This window comes from Anopheles stephensi, chromosome 2, assembly GCF_013141755.1.
Source record: "Anopheles stephensi strain Indian chromosome 2, UCI_ANSTEP_V1.0, whole genome shotgun sequence".
Lineage (NCBI taxonomy): Eukaryota > Metazoa > Arthropoda > Insecta > Diptera > Culicidae > Anopheles > Anopheles stephensi.
In genome coordinates, this window is record NC_050202.1 from 90314709 (window position 1) to 90334534 (window position 19826).

The 19826-nt window shown below is 42.8% G+C and overlaps 3 protein-coding genes across 6 annotated transcripts in view; 1 reads left to right on the top strand and 2 right to left on the bottom strand.

Moving 5' to 3' along the window:
* The window catches only part of LOC118505231 (homeobox protein unc-4-like), a 62981-nt gene extending 55104 nt beyond the window's left edge, over positions 1–7877 (bottom strand). Inside the window, exons 1-2 of one of the 4 annotated variants that reach the window (XM_036040761.1) lie at positions 7704–7877; positions 4388–5288 (exon numbers count right to left, since the gene is read on the bottom strand). In XM_036040761.1, coding sequence (XP_035896654.1) covers positions 4388–4775 — 388 coding nt within the window. In that variant the 5' untranslated portion in view covers positions 4776–5288; positions 7704–7877. Of the gene's footprint in view, positions 1–4387; positions 5289–5920; positions 6287–7695 lie in introns of those variants that run through there. The other 3 variants (XM_036040762.1, XM_036040764.1, XM_036040763.1) reach the window with 3 other exon arrangements.
* A 7622-nt stretch (positions 7878–15499) lies between these two features.
* On the bottom strand, positions 15500–18258 carry LOC118505203 (cleft lip and palate transmembrane protein 1-like protein). The gene is made up of 7 exons (XM_036040684.1): positions 17814–18258; positions 17554–17746; positions 17082–17438; positions 16946–17014; positions 16468–16877; positions 16147–16398; positions 15500–16084 (listed from the first exon to the last, which is right to left on the bottom strand). The coding sequence occupies exons 1-7, from the start codon at positions 18065–18067 to the stop codon at positions 15940–15942; spliced, it is 1680 nt and encodes a 559-aa protein (XP_035896577.1). The 5' UTR covers positions 18068–18258; the 3' UTR covers positions 15500–15939.
* Positions 18259–18492: 234 nt separating this feature from the next.
* On the top strand, positions 18493–19691 carry LOC118505245 (leucine-rich repeat-containing protein 57). Its single transcript, XM_036040796.1, has one exon. The coding sequence runs from the start codon at positions 18639–18641 to the stop codon at positions 19353–19355; it is 717 nt and encodes a 238-aa protein (XP_035896689.1). The 5' UTR covers positions 18493–18638; the 3' UTR covers positions 19356–19691.
* Positions 19692–19826: the final 135 nt, after the last annotated feature.

The window sequence follows — 19826 nt, forward strand, 5'->3', positions numbered from 1 at the left end:
GTGTTTTTGAAATTTGTTCCTTTCGGTTGCTGTGTTTTTTTTGTGTTTCATTGCTTAATTTCCTTCTTCCATTTGCTTCATTGTCGCAACAACAACAACAAACCGGACGAAGTGATGCTCATTGATAGCAGCACAACGCACTGTGAAATGAAATCACTAACACGAAATTAAATACCATCGATCGAAAGGGGATCATCTCGGCTCGAGCGCTGTGCAGACACTATCGCCTTCTCCGCGGCGAGGTTACGGCCGGGGTCAATCCAATCAACTTCCGGCGCCGTCCAGAGAGCATCTCAATCACAGCAGCACCACCCAACAAGGCAGGCTCGTGTAAACAAGAATTAATGAGACCGCGAGTGTGCGTTTCAATTCAGTTTTGGAGTGGAAGTTTTTAATTTCCTGACTCCGGTCCTGATGGTGGTCTCGCTGTTGGAAGGCGAGCTGGATTTATGATGAAATTCCCAAGGAAAACTGTACCGTGCCACCGCCGCAGCACGTTATCAATCACTTCACTGCAACGAGAGGCGCCTATGACGTTTGGATGTTTTCTGGAACCACTGGGCCTGATAGCATGGGCAGACAAGTTTCCCCGTTGTAATCTATTCAATTTAAAGGACGCACGTTACACGCAAGATAAATGGCATTTTAATCCACTACTAAATGGTAGACCAATAGTTGGTGGAACAGCTTGACGCTGGCGCACATATTAAATTAAAAATACAATTAACACCAATCGATATTCTTCGGTGCGATCTTGGCCGATCGTGCCTCGCTGGGGAACTTGTTTTCTGGTGAAAAATTACACATTATTAGGAGCATATTTGAATATTTATGTTTACGCTCCGTCTGTCTCAGCTATCTGTCGGGGTCGGGCTGGCTGATCACCAGCCAGTGGCTTGCAATTTACTGAAGAAGAATCCGACCGGTTTGTTGCGTGTTCGGGCCTCGGACGTACCGGAGTGCCGGATCGTTAATTACCGACGAGGTTTCAAAACCTCCAGAACTTAACGTGCTCTGCTTAATGGGACACGATTGACATTGAGGCTTGTGCGATAAGCGTGCTGTACGCGGCGAGCCCAAATGATTTATTGCACAAACGATTGCGCGAGTTCGTGGAATGGTTAAATCTAATCCACCGGAGCAGCAGTGGGCCGTAAGTTTCGTAAGTGTGATGCTGTGCTTCCGATTATCAACAAATTAGAACATTTTGTTTCTGGGAACAGATTAGCAAAAGCACCATCCCCAAATCGGGCACAAATTTGGAGTCCTCTCCGCTCGAAAAGGTCACATTGAGGTGTAAAGATTTGCTCTGGTGAGAAGAAATCGATTATTGAGCAACGGAACTCCAGCTTCCAACGTACAATCTCACCGGATAAGCGGTATTTAGATTTCGATGGCTTCGAAACAGCGTGAGGCTGAGACTTTGTACCATTTTATTACGATCAAACACATTACATTCGCGTCCGAACAGCGGGAGCACGAAAGCTATCGATAAATAAAGCACCAAATTCTTTAAACATTCCAGCCAAAACAGCGTCCCAAAGTGAAAACTTCCTACAGTCTTGCGTGCCTCCACATGCCTATGACACGGTTATTGAGTCGTTGAAGTTGAACGAGAAGGTTGAACGCAGCCACACGGCACTGCTCGATCGGAACGATCCTCATCGGCAGCGGCTTCCCATTATCCGATTAGTTACGATTATTATTACACCCGTTGACGACATTTCAACCGGCAGCCGAAGCAGCAGCAGCAGCAGCAGGATTCTTCTTCGCCCTGCTTCTCTCCATTTTCCTTCCACGTGAGTCGGATTGTCGGATGTGACGGGATGCATTTTTCGTCGCTTTCGTGTGCGTTTAGAATATGATTTCAATAATTTGTCGATTGATTACGGCCGGACACTGGGGACTGGCTTGCTGGCTGGCTGGCTACGCGCCTGAAGCAATCGATATATGCAAATGTTATCGATCGGCATCGGCGGTGAGGACATTGGAGATGATTTTTTGATGATTTTATTGGCGTGACTGACCTGCGTGAAACGGTGCTGCGGATGCTGCACGACGGTACTGTGATTCGTTTGAAAAGATCGTTTTTTTTTTTTTCTACCAGGCAAGATTTCAATTTACTTTTAGCTGAGTTATATTTGAAAAATCATTCCGTAAATATTTTGAAATAATCATTTAAATGTCCTCTAATACTTTTAGAGCAACTGCTTGATTTTTAACCAAATATACAGTGCGTAACATAATTATATGAACAACATTTTTTAATCGTATTTTACTCTGAGACACCCGGAACATTTTTCAAAATTATAAAACTCTGTTTGAAACTGTTTGTCGTAAATCGCTCAAACATTTGGTTCTTCATAGCTTAGCATAACGAAGCTTACAGACGACCTGCGATCTGCTAAAATTGTGCTTTTTTCATGCATAAAGAATGGATAAACATGCTTCATGTACTATGTGAAACTACGAAGACATGTTGCAGGAATGATTTGTTTCGCCTTTGGGGAGAATTTTATAGTGACATTCGCACAGGCAATTAGGGACAAGAATCATCTAAATGTGATAGAAAATTGCTTTAACCTAAATGAAGTTTATTCTGTAAGAGCAAGTGTTCATATAATTATGGCGTGCTCTACCAATCCAATCCAATCCAATATTTGTATTATAGTTTATTAAATTTTATTGGAAAAGTCCTTCTTCTCTGATTTTTTAATACATTAATTTCAAAACAATCTATACCTAATTTATCGCCATTCCTAAGAAAATCATAATCAACAACTCCTGCCTTGAAAAGGATACACATGTGGTCAAACACAAATAGCGCTTCCGTTTCCACAGAAAGGAAGGACATCATAAAACCCCCCACAAAACCATGTTGGTCCAATTCAAACCTCCAAAAAAAAGGCAATAAAAGATACAGTTCGTTCCATAAAGCGAAACCCCGACCGGAAAAAAAAAACATAAAACACTAAAACTCACCACAAAACGATCATTTTCGTTGGACGGGTTTCGAATTTCAAGCCCAACACAGACATATCGAAATGCGAAATTTGGGCTCGACAGAGAGAGAGAGAGAGAGAGAGAGAGAGAGAGAGAGAAAGAAGCTTTGGCTGCTGCATCGATTATCATCCGATTTGCTACTGGGATTGAAGGGTCCTCGGCCTTTTTTTATATGTACCCCCATCATCAAATCTTTTTTGTTGAAGCATTTGAAGTTGAAGTTTATTAGGTTTGATTGGGGATTAAATGACATTACACCGAATAGCTGACCGGCGTGGACCGGCAGGCTCCAGTTCTCCGAAAAAGCAACCATACCCTCCAATCCAAATAACAAATGGGTCCCAAATTAAGCTGTAAAACGATTAAACTTCTGGTGTTTTTCACTCTCTTTTTCGTTTGAAGTTGAAAGTATTTTATGATGCACCCTTTCACGCGCTCTGACCGCTATAGAAACAATGTTTATGAATTGTATTGATGGCGCTTTTTCCCGATCCCATAAAACACTAGTGCTCCCGGTAGACAATTAAACTCCCGTTCAATAGACGGACACAATTTTATCCACCCAGTCCGGGAAGCAAATTGTTTTCACATGCTTCTGTATTTATGTTTGCTGGTTCCTTGCTGGACCGTCCATCAAACATGCCACAACACGATCTAATTAGAGCAGAGATGAGATTAAAAGCTAAAACCCCTTGCCGGCCCTGCTGTGCTCCGATCACTCATCATCATCATCATCACCCGGTCGTTCCAATTACTGCCATTATCGCGTGGACGACCACAGCAGCAAAGACGACGACGACGATGCTAATATGAGGATGGCAAATATTGACAGCACCGATCGTTTTGCCAGTGTCTTACAAATAATTGAATTATAAATCCGTCACCCGGTTAGCTGTAGCGATGGGGCGGTTGTTATTGAATTACAATAAAATGATAATGACCAGTCGGGACAGCGAGGAGAGAGAGAGTGAGGAACAACACTCCAGCGCAGAGGAAGTCAGCGAAGTCATCTCCACGCGAGGTCGGCACACGGACGACGTTTTGACTGAATAATTGCAACGGCTCAAATAAGACGCCGCACTGCAACTACTGCTAATGGCGCTAATAGTGCTGCTGTTGATGCACGGGCAGCAAGAGTGAGATGTTGTGCTCTCGTTAGTTGGCAGCGAAAAATAAACAATTACACCCGAGCTACCGTACACAGACAGGCAGACTGGAGGGATGGATGGATGGAGGGCCAGCTAATAATTGGTTGCCTTTTTCCCGATACTTTGTGTAATGACGTTTAGTTTTTCGCTCCCGCCCCAGTTTATCAGCCAGTTACTTTGGCGCTCCGGAGATCGCAAGATCGGAAGTTCGGAAGCCTTTCCGGACACGTACGTACCTCGATCATCGTTGGAATCTTCGCTCGGTGGTCCCTGCATGGCGCGGTGAGGTGATATGTTGGGATGGGAGGCCCCATTGAGCAGCCCCCCGGGTAAGCCGGCACCTCCGCCACCTCCCACTCCCACGCCCACTCCCGTCCCCGTTCCGCCGCCCAGACCGGTAAGGTTCGGCGGTGCACCCGGTGGACCGAAACGAGGCCGGGTCAGGAAGTGTCCACCGAACACGTTCGGCACACCGAACTGTAGGAAGGGGGCCCATTGCGGGGGTACGTTGGTGCGGTTGCGGGGAGCGAGCTGGGCTGCCGCGGCCGCCGCGTACAGTTGCAGGGCTGGCTGCGAGCCAAGCGTTTGCAGATTCTGCAGCATTCCCTGATGCTCCAGGACCATCTCTAGGACGATGGCGGTGCTGTCAGCGACTCAACCGACTGGGCCGAAACCGCCGGCTGCGAAACACACATGCGGACGGCGAAGGGACGACGGTGACAGTCGAGGGAGCTGTTAACGGTCTTCTTGAGGAGATGGGTCACACAGCACGTCACACCAAACACACAATCGCACAACGGGAAACACTCGAATTTGGTCACTCGAGATCACACAACAAAACGGATATCGGATCACTTGTCCACTTTGACTTCACCTCACTGTAATGTTTACACTTTTCACTTCAACACCTTGATGCTTCTTTTTGCTTTTAAACTAGCTCTTTTGAAGTTTTATTAACAAAGCATATCCTTTTTACAACTACTCGTAACTTCTTGTACCGTGAGTAAACAATTATTGCTTTGTTTTACATTTTTCATTACTATTTTGGTGCTTTTTTTACAGTTACACGAAGTAAATTGTGCACACGTTGAGGCATTTCGTTTTAACTTTTTTATATTGCACGATAATTGCACAGAGCTGTATGCGATATGAGGAAAAGAAAGTACAAAAATTTAGTAATATAGTTATCAAAAGTAAATTAAATAGAAAACAATGCAAGACTCTTCTTTAACTTTCTCTTGTGTCCTGAGCGTGTTGCAGTAGTTGCATCAGGAATGGTTCCTTTTGCCGTCGGTAAATGCAGCTGTCAGAATGCATTCGGGGGGCGCTACATTTAACCCCTTTTACACCGCACTATTGAAGATTCGTTTTTAATGCACTTTTGTATATTGTTGTGGTAATTGTTTTGAAGTAATATTTCTAGTCTCATATGCATATTTCACCTTGTCTCTCTCACAATGTCTTATTTTGACTCGAGAACTCAGTTTAGTCAACTTCTTCAGTATTATTCATAACTATTCTTTGCCATGAACGATATGCAAACATTGGGCACAGCTTCTACAGAGTATTCAATATTCACTTTGATATTTCACACACTTCGTTAAGGCATTTTCTTTGCTTACTAATACGGTTCCATTATCGGTAAATCACATCCAATTGAGAGCGGCACACCGACACGGCACAAACACAACAACGCCAGTGCAATAAAATTCTTCCAATACGGAGTAAAATTCGATCACAGCCGCGACTTCGTTCACATTTTCGCTTACATTCTTCATCGACCTCCACTTTGACACTTTTGCTTTGAGGCTTAAGGTTCCTTCCTTTGCGCCACTTGTTTATTTCCATGCACACACACTCCGAAACACACCAAAGTGCCTTGCAAAAGGCCAGCGGAAAACCGTCGCCAACAACGCGCCTCCGGAACTCTGCACCGTGGCCTGTGTTACGTTTGTACGTGGCCAAATGTTCCCGTGGTGCCGGTAGGCCGTTTGGTTCGGGCCCGTTCCCAATGACGACAACGCCAACGCGAACGTTGGCGCGGTCTCTCGCTCTCATCGGAACCGACGAAACAGCACCCGGAAAAGTCGGCCGTAATGGGTAGGCGAGTTTTCCCACACCAGCACCACGGCAAATCACCTCACCAACCAAACATTCACTGGCACAGCACACACAGACGGGGCCTCGACCGAACGTCTGACGAGCGCCTTTTTTCAGCAGCGCAAACTAATACTACACAAAAACGCAAACATTAATCGCACACACGGGCCCCGTGCACTTTTACACTAACTGTACCGAATGGGAGAGAGCATGTTCTTTTGGGGCTTTTAGAGTGAAATAGTTAAAAATGTTTTTTTTTTCAAGACCTTTTTGAATAATTTACTTTACTTTATTTTCTTTTGCTGCAACATAAGTTTGCAATTTATTTATCTTTCATTATTTTTTGTGTTTCGCTGCCCATTTTGTTTGTGATGATAATTGTGTAGAATATACTGTTTACATCTAATTATTATTATTTTTAAACTGTACTGTACAGGTATAGATTTATAAATTATATTAATTATTTTATTCTTCTTCCTATTAAAAGCTGTGCCGTTTTTTTCCTTTTGCCTTTATCTTTGAATCAAATCCTGTTTTATTTTCATATCCTTTTGTTCGGGGTTTTTTCGTTATTACTATTTTTTTTGTCTGTGTTTTTCAATTAAGTTTATTGAAATCTCTTCTAAGATATTACTATTTTTTTGTATTATTTATTGTGGTTGTAATAGAAAAGACGATTTTTAAATTTAAACATTTTTCATACTAATGGTACATAGAATATTTCATGAATATGTTGTTTTTTTTTTATTTTAACTTCATACATCTTTTTTTTGTTTTTTTATAGATGTAAAATTTTAATTATATTGTTTTCAATTGAGTTCAACTGCTTTCATTATTATTATACATTGCAAAAAAATTGGCAATCTTTAGCAACTGTTTTAACATAACTTTCTTTGAACAAAATGTCCTTAAAGCTACTGTAACTTTTTCTTCCTCAACACTTTAACGTAAGTTGCAGCTTAAAGATTGTCATTAGCAGCGATTGAATGTGCAAACAAACATTAATGCGAAACCCTTAATGAGGAAGTCATAACCAGACGTAAACAAAGGTTGCAAAGACTGCTTTTAATCACTAAGCACTCACGACACTCGTCACCTTCACATGGCTGCATTTCACAAACAAAACACTTTTTGCAACAAATGTCCTCCTGGGGATTTATATTCAACTATATAGTTTCAATGTGACTTAAAATAATGTTTCAACATTGGACAGAAAGTGGTTTGTTTACAAAACACTCGAACGCCAGGATACGCACACAACAACAACAAAAAAGCAACAAAATCCCATTAACGTTCTAATAACATTCTAATGTTCACTTAAACACAATCGTAACACAATTATTTAAATTGATTTAAATCAATGTGACGAATAAAAACGAATCACACACACGCAGCCCCACATACACACGCATCCAAAATTCAATCATCACACATAATTTATTACCACGTCACCTTAATCACACGATAAAAACGGTATAAACAATCGCTACAGGTTCGGTCCCGGCACAGTACAGCACGGCAACGTGTGTCGACCGTTGGATTACTGCGAAATGAAAAATTTTTATGCTCCGCAGCAGGCACTATGCTCGTCGACCGATTGGATTGGACGGCACGAGGATTGTGTGCGTTGTTTTTCTGTGCCGGCGATGTTTTTCTCGTCCCCTCTCATCCAACCAACAACACATATTTCACGGCAAAGTGTGAGAGAGCCAGAGAGAGAGAGCGAGAAAGAGAACAAGAAAGGATTTTTCGATTGCTGTTGGAGTTGGTAGTTAGGCCACGCCTACTTGCTGACGCCATTTTCGCAAACAAGAGTGAAGAAAACGCGACAGTCGGAGAGAAAGCAAGCCATGTTGAAATATTTCACGGTTGAAATGTTTCACAGACGATGTTCTTACCATACTGGTTAGTCGCATGAACAACGGGCGCCGAGAGGATAATAGAAATGTGTTGTAAAGAGGTTAAATTAGTTCAAATCTAATTTAATAAGACAGTTTAAATGAAAAAAGGCAAGGTTTTGCAGTTTTTAATCCTTTATTTCAGTTATGTTTCCAAAAACAATTACCTTTTCAGAAGTAAATTGAATGAGGCTCATTTGGCGTGTTTGAAAATTGAATATCTCTCCCATTATTGTCTATCATTCGCTACGATTCGCTTAAAAAAAACTTACCTTCTATGAGCAATTTACTTTTGCTTTACGACACTATTCCCACAAAACTCTTCTAAAGGACATTCGTTCCAGTTTTCCGAACGGCTTCGCATTTGCTCTCTGGCTAATTGAAAAATAAATGGCTTTTTCTTTTCCAAATCAATCCTTTTCAATTGAGTGCAACTTCCATTGATAATTGACACTCTTGTTTCAGTGCTCCCTGCTTCCCCCTCGCATTCCCTTCCGTTCCGGAGCTTCTCAACAAGTGGGCCATGATGTCCCAACGAAACAGTAAGGCTGTCCCTTTTACCGATTGCGCCGTCTCTGCGCAGGTCCTCGTTGAAGTCCTTCCGGATGCTTGATGCGCATGATTGCTCTCCGATTGCTCACCATGCACGGTGTGCCCCCACCAATGCTATGGCTCCAGGCTAATAATGTCGGGTACATAAATATTTCCCGTGCACTCCTCTGTGTCCGCCTTGTGCGGTTTCGGACTCTTTGAATAATGCATCGCATGAAGAGACGACAACGTTTTTTGATAGGCGAGCTCACTCACAGCTTCATCACACAAGCATAAAACATAAACGAGCAAGAGAGCGAGCGAGAGAGAGAGAGCGAGAGAGAGAGAGCGAGAGAGGTTAAAAGGTTCAATTTCACTTTGCGATTGTGTGCGTGTTTTGGAACGAAAAGGAGCAAAGTGCGACAGAAGCGTGGCGATGGTTGCCTTGATTAAATTTTGCGTTTTGACATCTCGGGAATTGGTCTGCGTATTGAATTTAAGTAGATTGTACATAAGTTTTCGCCTGCCCAGTTGGAAGCATGGCGTCCGGCGCAAAAAAGGACACGGAAAATTGGGAAATGCGTATATCATCCGGTTTTTTTTTTTATTGTGAAGGACTTTTTGCAGAGTCCTTTCCATATATTGAAAGCTGTATCGTTTGGATGCTGTCGTCGTGTTGGAGGAGATCATGTGAGATCAAACAATGGAGCGAGAGATACAACCGAAACACCATTTCGAATCTCAATTTCGCTAAATGTTGAAGGGAGATGTAACGCCTCTGTCTCGCTATCTTTCTCTAGCTCTGGCTCCTTCTTACTCCATAATGATTCATCTCAATTCAATTCGTTTCTATTGCCAGACCTTGTGGGCACCTGTGCTCCATATGCTGCACCATATTGACTCCCTTTCTCTCTCTCTCTCTCTCTCTCTCTCACGCTGGATCGTCGGAATAGAAAACAATCTAGCGAACCGTTTACCCTCCTGCGCCGCCCTTGCTCCTCCACCCTTATTTTCTCCCCCAACCCCTAGTATGCTATGCTAGGAATTTGTCCTGATTTGTGAGAAAAGATTTTTTTTTCTTCGAGCGTCGGGCAAAGGACACGGCGGACATGCGCGCTCTTTTCCATTTTATGTAGGGTCATTCTTCTTTTTTATTTATCTCCCTCCTTACTACTACTCCCCGAAAAAGCGTGCGTGCGTACGATTTTCCCCACGTTGACTTTTTCGCACCATATTTCACAATTCACTGCCCAATTTCGGCTAGCTGGCTGACTGGCTGGCCCTTAAGTGTCGGCAGCACGTACATGGGGAGGGTATGTATGCATTTATGTATGTCCTCTCTTCCTCTCCCCTTTCCCCCTCCTTTATACCCCCCCCCCCCTCATCACCTCTTGCTTCGAGAGTCTACTACTTTCCTTACATCATCTGCCTTTCTCACTCGGACCGACATTTTCTTTCTCGTGCTGCTCGCATCGCCCCCTTGCTCCTCGATTCCGGGCAAAGGAAGCAAGAACCGTACAACTGTCACGTACGGTACTTTAGCGAACGATTCCGGCCATAATAGATCACTGAAACGCAGCACCATCATAAAATCATCGTTCCCTTCCATTCCACTCGGGCGTCCCCTTTTTGCCCTCCGGGTGGAAGTGGCATGTGGAGGCTGCTAATCAGGATTGATTAATTTTTTTGTGCCACTTACGCTTGCTACTTATGTTACGGTTACGATGTAAGCAATTTCGTTCGTATAAATGGAAAGCTTTATTTGCGCTTGTACTTGGTGTACTGCTGCTCACTGTTATGCTTTTAGCATTGTTTAGTAATACCTAATAATATAATATTAATATAAAAATAACTTCTTATAGTTTTACAATTTTATTTAAACGAAATATTAGCAATGAGGTGAAGAAGTCGTTCTTGGCAAAAATAATCGTTCACCAGTAATTGATTCAAATATTCGAATTCTATCATTAGTTTTGCTTATAAACTGTTAAATAAGTAAAATAGTTTCTCTTTCTAATTTAACAAATACACTTGATGATTACACTTACACGAAAAGTTGCTGTATATTCAATAAATAAAAAGACTTGATTTATTGGTCGTTTATTGCAGGCAAAAGCTTCGTTTTTCTCTATTTCTTCCTTTTTGCTTTAACTTTGAAAAACTGTTGATTCTGTTAAGGATTATTTAACTATTTGGCTTTTGTATTTGTTATTTTTAAACATCTAATTATTTTTCCTATCTTTTCCTTTAATAACTTTCCAGTAAATACTTACGAAATAATAGAATATTTTTTGCAGGCAAAGCGAACAAGTCTAAGCTCAGAAAATCCGAAGCAGTAAGGTAAAATTAGTATCAAAGAGACCCTGCAAATTGGGTTAACTGATTTATTTGATTCTGTTTCTTTCCCTGCCTTATAACACTTTACGAATAAATACTACCGCATCAATACTTAAACCAGTTTCATATTGGTTTCACTTAAATAGATATACCGGAAGACTTGTGTACAGTAAGGACGAAAGCAAAACCGCCGATCTCAAATAAACCCAGTAAATGCTGATTAATGAGCAACATACATTCAACCTACCGATTGTTGAAAGCACCGGGTTCCACTTGATGCTACTTTATTATCCTTCTTGCTACACACTTTAAACTTTCTTCAACCCGTGCGCTCGCTGTAAATAGCTCACGTTTTTGGGGGACCAAACAAAAAACGTAGCATGAAAAGTGACATTTTCCACTTTGTAAGCCTTCCGCTATGAATTAATTTCGCTGCGAAGAACATCGCCCGCGCGAGCGACGGAAAAGCTCTCGGTTGAGCGTGGGATGAGACGATTCAATTATCGGCCGAGGCAGAGGCAGAAGCAGCAGCTGTAGTCGAGGGTAAAAATTAACATAATCGATTCACAATTCAATCCCAGTGAATGAATGTTTTTCACTTCGAGACAGCTCGCTCAACTTTATGCTTCAACAACCATTCTGTTCTGTGCTGTGTCCTGTCCGGCAGCAAAATTTGCAGCAATTGGCAATTTCACAAATAATGACGGTCGAGAATTATTTACCATTGTGCCTTTGCCATTAAAACCCGTCCGCTCTCGATCTAGGCCAGATAAATGTTAGATGAACACACACGCACACACACACAGTGAGAGCTGTTTCTCTCGTCGTTGAGCAGTTGATTTAATATTTCCTCGCTGCTTTTCCCTCGCCGTCCGGGCGGGAGCTTTTCCGGGCGGGAGCTTTTCCGGGCGGGAAAGATGCGATGGCGCGCATTTATCAATTCACCCCGGTCAACTGGCTGCAAGTGGAATCGAATTAGCGAGCAATTATAAGCCTAATAGAGTTACTAACGAGTCGCGGTTATATACTCGCGCTACCGTGCCATAAATTACTTATGCAAACCCGGACCAAACGCAGCAGTGCCGGTGCCATCAGCCAAGTGTGCCAAATATTTTGTGTTGGCACCTTGGCACAGACGGTGTCGGTGGCTGGAAATGGCGATAAAATCGATAAGTGGTGGCTGGTGGCAGCGAACCGTAGCCATACAAACGGCAAAATACGGCGCGATAGGCGAACGCTCCGAACCGGAAACATCGGGACCAGGGATCATGATGGTGATGATTATTACTGGAGTTTATTTGCAGCTTTTGGGTGGTAAATGATTTTCATTTATGACGACTTGTTGTGTCGAGCGTTGCGCTCTGTGCCACTTTATTGGATTTGTTCGGCTGTGTGTGTGTTTGTTAGAAAATGTAAGTCAACTAAACATTTTAGAAAGAAATATATACATCGAAAACAATATTGTTCATAAAAATTCAATCCGTTGCCGCCTCATCCGCTTTGCTTTAACGACCTGCTATTAAAAAATGCTAAACACCTATCGCCTAATAGCTAATGTTCGTCATCAACATCATGTTGCTACGCTGTAACGATGGTAGTGATGTTAAATAATTATACTCCGATTTAATAATAATTAGTGAGCGATAAATACGAAATCTATTCTAACTTTGCAACTGTTCCATATGTATCTAAACGATTTTCCCACGGACGGTAAGCTGCAGCAAAAACGGGACTCCTTTTGTGGGGGGAGTCGTTATTCTTTTCCATGGTTTGACAGCTGATTTCACGGGGATGTACATTCTTCTTAAAAGCTCTATAATCTAATAATCTGTATGACTACTGAAATCACTGAAGAACGCACAACAACCGGACAAAAACACTAAGTTGTTGCCATTACATTAGTAATTTTTAAGATCACCCAGTGGAGTTTAAGATCCAATTGGGTCTTTAGGTCAACAAGACAATATCCCTTACTATCCTAGGATCTGTAGACGATGAAATCCTCGCGACGACGAGAAAAAAGAGGCCTCTTAGTATACGAGGACTATAATTACGAGATGATGAAGTCCATTAACAGATGAGGTCCATTCGACCGTGAAGTCTTTTAGCAGACTGTAGTTCTATGGACGACAACATTTGTTGATAGATGAGATTGGATAATGTAATCCATGGAAGCTTGATTCCTTCCTCTGCAAAAGCTCTTAGTAGACGAGGTCGTTTCGACAATGAAGTCTCTTGAACGACGAGAATTCTCAGTTAATCAATCCTTCAGAAGACGGTGGTATATGCTATTTTTTGAACTACTGCATCTCTTGGTATCAGAACTTCTTTGATAAATGGAGCCTCTTTGATTGGAAGGTCCCTCGGACCCCGAAGCTCAACTTGGGAGATAATACATCTTCAACTCAGACGTTATCTGAACGGGCGTTATTGGTAGACATCGAGGCCCTTGAGTAGATGAGATTCCTGAGAGCAAGAGTGCTCTTGATAAATTCTACAGCGCCGAAAGAACCCCCCGGTAGGCGAGGCTTTTCTGATGACGAAGACTCTTGGTCTTGGCGAGCCTTGGTGGACGAGGTCCCTTGCACGACGACTAAGAGATCTCATGGTAGATGAGGATTAGTGGAAGGCACATGTCATTACGAGGTCTCTTAGAAACCCAGGCTCTTCCGGCCGAACGAAGTCTGCCGGTGGATGAAGTTCGGCGGGCGTCGTCCATTCCGCCTTCCGTTAAACTTACTTCCTCCGTATCCGACGTACTTCGAAACGTCATTAAACTTTATTATCTATATTTACATCCGGCCACGATGTATTATAGCGCTCACATCTGTGTGTGCGACTGTTTTCCATGAGTTAATTGTATGAATAAAGATGAGCTACGGAATCAAAAAATCTACCCAGAAATAGTAATAACCACCACCACACCGCCACCACACACAAAAACGCGCAGCCCCACGCCCCGTGAGATGAAAAATTTTGTTCGTAGAATTGTTTTTAATTCGAACACATTTACTTCCGAAAGCGGTTCTTGTGGCTTCTCTCACCGCGATTCTTATTGCTACGGGGCCGGAAAAGTTGCACGTTAAATGGCGCGAAGGAGGGCAGAAAAAACCCCCCCGGCTCTCTAGAAAGAAGGCAACGGGTCCGATGAAACACACCCGACGCAATTGCCCATCCACCCACCGTATTATTCATCTCGATTTCATACATCTTTGATGTGTGGGTGGGTGTGTAAGTGTGTCTGTGTATATGCATTTAGATTAAAGCGGGGAGGGGTGGAAAGAAAATGCCGTATGCCGATCGTGGCCATCGCTGCCGTCTTCATGCGACGTTTGCTTTGGCGACTTTCCAACATCAAAGACCACCAACAGAACATCATCCCCCTTCTTTATGGCTTGTGGGGAAGAGTGAGAGAGAGAGAGAGAGAGAGAACGAGAAGGATGATTTAAGGATTGTTTTAATGAAAATTTACACAAGTGGCATTAATAATTCCGTCCGTACCGGAGGATGGTTCTTTATTTCTTTCCGCCATTGCGCCTGCTGGTAGCCGTTTCGGCTTTCCCCCGGTGTGGAAAAGTTCTTTGGTTTGGTTTTCTATTGAAATGATATGTTACGAGCTTACCAATACCAACACAATGCTTATGCTTCCCTTTATTGGCCCCCGCAAAAGAGGCACGATCTCACGAAACCGCACGAATTGAATTCATTACATTGATCTGAAGAAACATCTGATACGAGCTTCCTCGGAACCGTCGTGATTATTGCCACTTTATGGCTCTGGGTGGGGTGGGCCGAGGACATAAAAAGTCCCTCCCTTTCACAGACCATCGAAGATTTTTTTTTTCTTGTGGGAGAGCGAATCGTTTTGGGCAGAAATTGATTCGCCGGGTAAATAGTTTTATTAAGAGCTTTTCCATTTTCCTCTCGGGGTGGTTGTAATCAAATGCGAGTCTCTTTCATGGTTAAGAGGCCCTTTTTTCCTTTCGTTATGGTTCAAGATAAGATCGGCCAATCGGGATCTTCTGTCGTCAAGAAACTGTCCGAAAGGACAAAACACATTTCGAGCCGCAAGCTCCATTAAGGGGGTTTGCTTTCGTAATAGATTCCGTCCGTCCGTTTGCTATTTGCTTTTGATGAGATACCGGACGGCGGAACGGATTGAGGCCACCAGAGCGGGCGCTTCGTGCGGGAATGTAAAACAATCATTCGTTACCACAGCCTAATTTGTTGGGAATTGTCTGCGGTTGTTCTACCATGAAGAAGGGAAGCCGCTATCCTGCTTGGACAGAGTACAAGATTATGTATGTACAAGCGAAACCCCCGAACTGCATGAGCATGTACAATTCATATTTCTACTTCACGCTACCAGTGAGCTGGTCATTTATAACAGATTTGCAGTTGGCTGCATTTCCTGGAAGGAAATTGTTCTGTCTACGTGATGCTTTCCGCTGATTTCTGCTCGAACAAAACATGCGAAGGATGTAAGATTGAGTTTAAGGATCATTTATTAAGATTAAAAAATGTGTATACGATACGTTACCAACGACACGGAAATGCTTAGTAAGTTTAAAAGTATAATGAAACGTGCGAAAAAAAATAACTAATCTGAAAATATATTCTTCAACTACTAACGTAACACTATGGATGGAACTCAATGACTCGTTTGTTTGAGCGGTTTACGTACGCTACGGTCCCTTGGCAGTCGTTGGCCGCCGAGCAACGTTTATCTGACCCGATCGAAATATTTTGCTACGGGCGAATCAACTCAAAGAGGCCAAAGACATAGCACGCTCTCGAGGATGTATAGAAGTGCCAATAAAGAACAGACTACCTCATCATCTATTTGTTGCAATTTTGTGCGTCCGTTTAGAGTGGTCTTAACTGGGAATAAGCGCGGCTGCCAAATTTTTCCTTTGCTTGCTCTAATTATCCTTCTTGCTTTCCTTAGCGTCAACAAGCTTTTTCGGCTTCGCTGTGTTTTCCTCCTGCTCATCGACAGCATCTTGTTCTTTGCCCATTAGTGCGCGCTCATCTTCGTCGATGCGTGTTTTATCGACGGGGTACAGCCTAGATAGGGGAAGAGAAAATTCGTTATTATACTGCGATTTAATAAGGTGAAAAGTCCTTACCATCGTTGGTATAGGTACACCAGGAATACGACATCGTCCCGGAAGCAGGCGAACCGGTGCGCTGTTGGCATCGTGATGATGAAGGCAAACACGTCGTCGATGAACGTGTTGAACGATTTGTACATAAACACACGCCACGGTAGCGCTGCGACCGATTTTAGCTTATAGTTGATGAATAGCTGGGGCAGCATAAAGAGGAACCCGAACGCGTACACTCCATTCGCCATCGAACTGATGGTCCACGAATACCAACTGGAAGAGTGAAGATTATTGATGAAGATCGTCTTCAACTAACTTTAAATGGAATCAATCGCTACTCACCTCTTGTGAGGAAGATAAAGCAACGAATAGATAGCTCCAGCAACGCACAGGGGATAGAGTATGTAGCTTAAATACTGCATCGCCTGTTTGTCCAGCTCCAGTGTATTGTTTTCCTGCGTTTTAATATCACTCGGCACGTCCGATTCGTTCTCGTCCGATCGGAATCGGATACCACGGCGTAGGCTTACATCGAGCTTTAGGATTTTCTTCGCCTTCCAAACCTCGATCAGCGTTCCGATGCCGGTCGGTATGAGGATTAGAAGTGATGTTTCTTCGTCCAACAGATACAGGAAAATGATTATATGGCTGAACGTTCGCCACAGCGTACTTCGCAACGAGAGTCCAGCATAGTGGCGCTTGTGTTTCCAGAATAGGATATCGTTTTTGAATGATAGGAAATCTATCAGAAGCTGTAATGAGAACGACAGAGGGAATTATTGCAACATTGAAAGAAGGTGATGATGATTCTAGCACTTACATGAACGCTACTGATGATGATTGTTCCACACAGCAGATAAACGTTCGTATCAGAGAAGATTGATTTCACCTATAGAAGGAGAATAGAATTAAAAATCCATATTGGCATCAGTACAATAACAAAAAAGCTACAATACCTCATCGATATCCTTCTCGCTGAAACCCAACCGGGTCAGATCCGACATAGCCCGTTCGATCTGAGCCAACATCTTGATTTTCCCGACCGAACTGGGAGCGTAATGTACGGTTACACTGGCTTCTGTTACTTTCGGATCGATTTCTACCAGATCGGCAAGCTTTTCTTTTGCAAAATCATTCCGTATGATGGGCATCACCAGGTTGTCCGGTGTGATGCGAATATCGCGTGCCAGCTCTGCCGGTACATCCCTCGGAGATATCGAGAATGGCTCGGTGATGATGTGTATGAACACATTTTGCCGAATGTGAGCGATGCGCTTTTGGTTCACGGATTTATTGGGTCTTTTCGTGGCACCCTGGGGAAGTGTAGTGTTAGAAAATAATTAGGTCCAATTGACCTGTAGGTCAGCAACCGCAGTTCAGCCATTGAACTGGGCGGAAGATAATACTGCATCGCTTGTTGATACCTACCTTATCATTCAACAGATTAATAGTGGCTGTCTTAGGGACCATGTAGTGCGTCAAGCCAAACTTTTTGATCACCGACGTGCTCTGGCTTCTTACCGTGTCCCATTCCAACGATTTGGCACCTTTCGTCAGTACCGCAAACATGTACAACGTGCCATTGGAGCGGGTCTCTTTCGGTAGCTTGATGGTGTACGTTCTAAAACAAGAAAGGAGGTTCGTTTAGAAACTGTTTTTCTTTAACAACTGATTCGCGCAATACTCACTTTTCTAGTTCAATGAACGGATCGAACGGATTGACGGTACCCAGCTTGGTCACCTTGTTCCCGTTCGTTGGGTTTGCCAATGGAGAAGTGTACAGCGATAACTGCAGGAACTTGCCTTTGGTCAGCTGAGACTGGTAACAGGGCGTATCGGTACATTGCGGTGCCCGAAACAGCATATAAAGTGTATACGTGGAATGTAATATATAACACAGGAAAACAATGCCACATATCGACGATAAAGACATCAGCTTCATCTTGCCGTCCGTGTGGTAGGTACTGGCAGGGGAATAGTTCAAATAATCTTTGCTGAACCTGTGTTACACTATATTAAGAAATGCATGTTATCACCAAACGTTTTCTTAATGAAAAAAGCAATTATCTATCGGCGTGCAGTGGTTCTTTTCCTTCCCGGTTCGATTTTGACAACAAATCGCAGCGTTTGTTTACGATGGAGCGCACACTGGGATTGTGTCTGTTCTTGCGACGAAATTTCGATTCATTTTATTTGCAAATAACGATAGATTTTATACTTTCCAAGCAAAAATTAGATTTTATTTCTTATAATTTGAACCAACATAATTATTCCTTATTGAATACCTCGAATCTTCAAGGAAATTAACATGGAAATAATAATTATTCGCAGTGTGGTACATCCGATTGTTATACATTTTTCACCGGGCTGTACACGTCAGCTTGACAGTCGAAATCGTTTTCAGCGAAAATAACAACAAATCATTTTTCTTGTGCAGCTTCTATTTACACTCAAAGTGAATCACAAAAGGTCGAAATTTTCTATTTTTTCAGCCATATTATCAGTACGCAACAATGGGAAACAAACAAGTGAAGCAACATTTTGAGACTGCGAAGAAAACGGGTGTGCTGAAGATATCTCTACTGCGACTGGACGAGTTTCCTTCCGCGCTGAAAACATTCCCGAACGTGTTGAAAACATTGGACATTTCGGAAAATCGATTCGCAATATTGCCGGAGGATATCGCAAAATTTACTCTCCTCAAGCATCTGAACGCTAGCGGAAACAAAATAGCGGAAGTTCCCGAGTGTATAGGCGTGCTGGTGAAACTGGAAACTCTCAACATGATGAACAACCTGCTCACGTCCGTCCCGAGGAGCCTGTCGAGCTGCACCCATCTGAAGCAAGTAATCCTCAGCAACAATCAGATCAGCACATTTCCGGTCGTATTCTGCGAGCTGAAGCAGCTGGACCTGCTGGATCTATCAAGGAACAAGATAACGGAAGTACCGCCAGATGTAAAGTCGCTGCAGGTGACCGAGCTGAACTTGAACCAAAATCAAATCACCATCGTCGCCGAAGAGATAGCCGATTGTGCTAAGCTAAAGACGCTACGGCTGGAGGAGAACTGTCTGCAAATATCAGCCATACACCCGAGGATTCTGATTGAATCGAAAGTTTGTAACCTTTGCGTGGACGGTAATCTTTTCAACTCGAAACAGTTTAACGAGCTGCAAGGATACGACGCATACATGGAACGGTACACGGCGGTCCGGAAAAAGATTTCATAAGGTGCTCACGTCGCAGAACAACGATGATTATTAACCCGACCAGGCAGGAGAGCAACGATTGGACGTAACTTATAGGACCATCGTTCGACATGAAACAGTTTTGCTATCTGTGTCCCGCATCACCCATCACCATCTTTTTATCGAAATGTAATAATGCAACGATCATGTTCTTGTACACACACACACCACTGTTTGTTAATAGATCTATTTAGTCTGTAAGACGTGGCTAGCAAAATTGCGCTGATTTGCTGATGTAAAAGAACAGTCTGTTATCATTTGCGTTGTTTTCAAATAAATTGTATGTTTGTAATGTATCGAAATCTACCATCAAACCAAGATTGAGCATATAAATCAACTATACTAATCAAGAGCTGTTACCGATTGGTATAAAACTTAAAATTAGATAACAAAAAGTAATAAAATGCGCTTGAAGCTAAAATAAAATACAAAAATGAAAAAATGTTTCGAAGT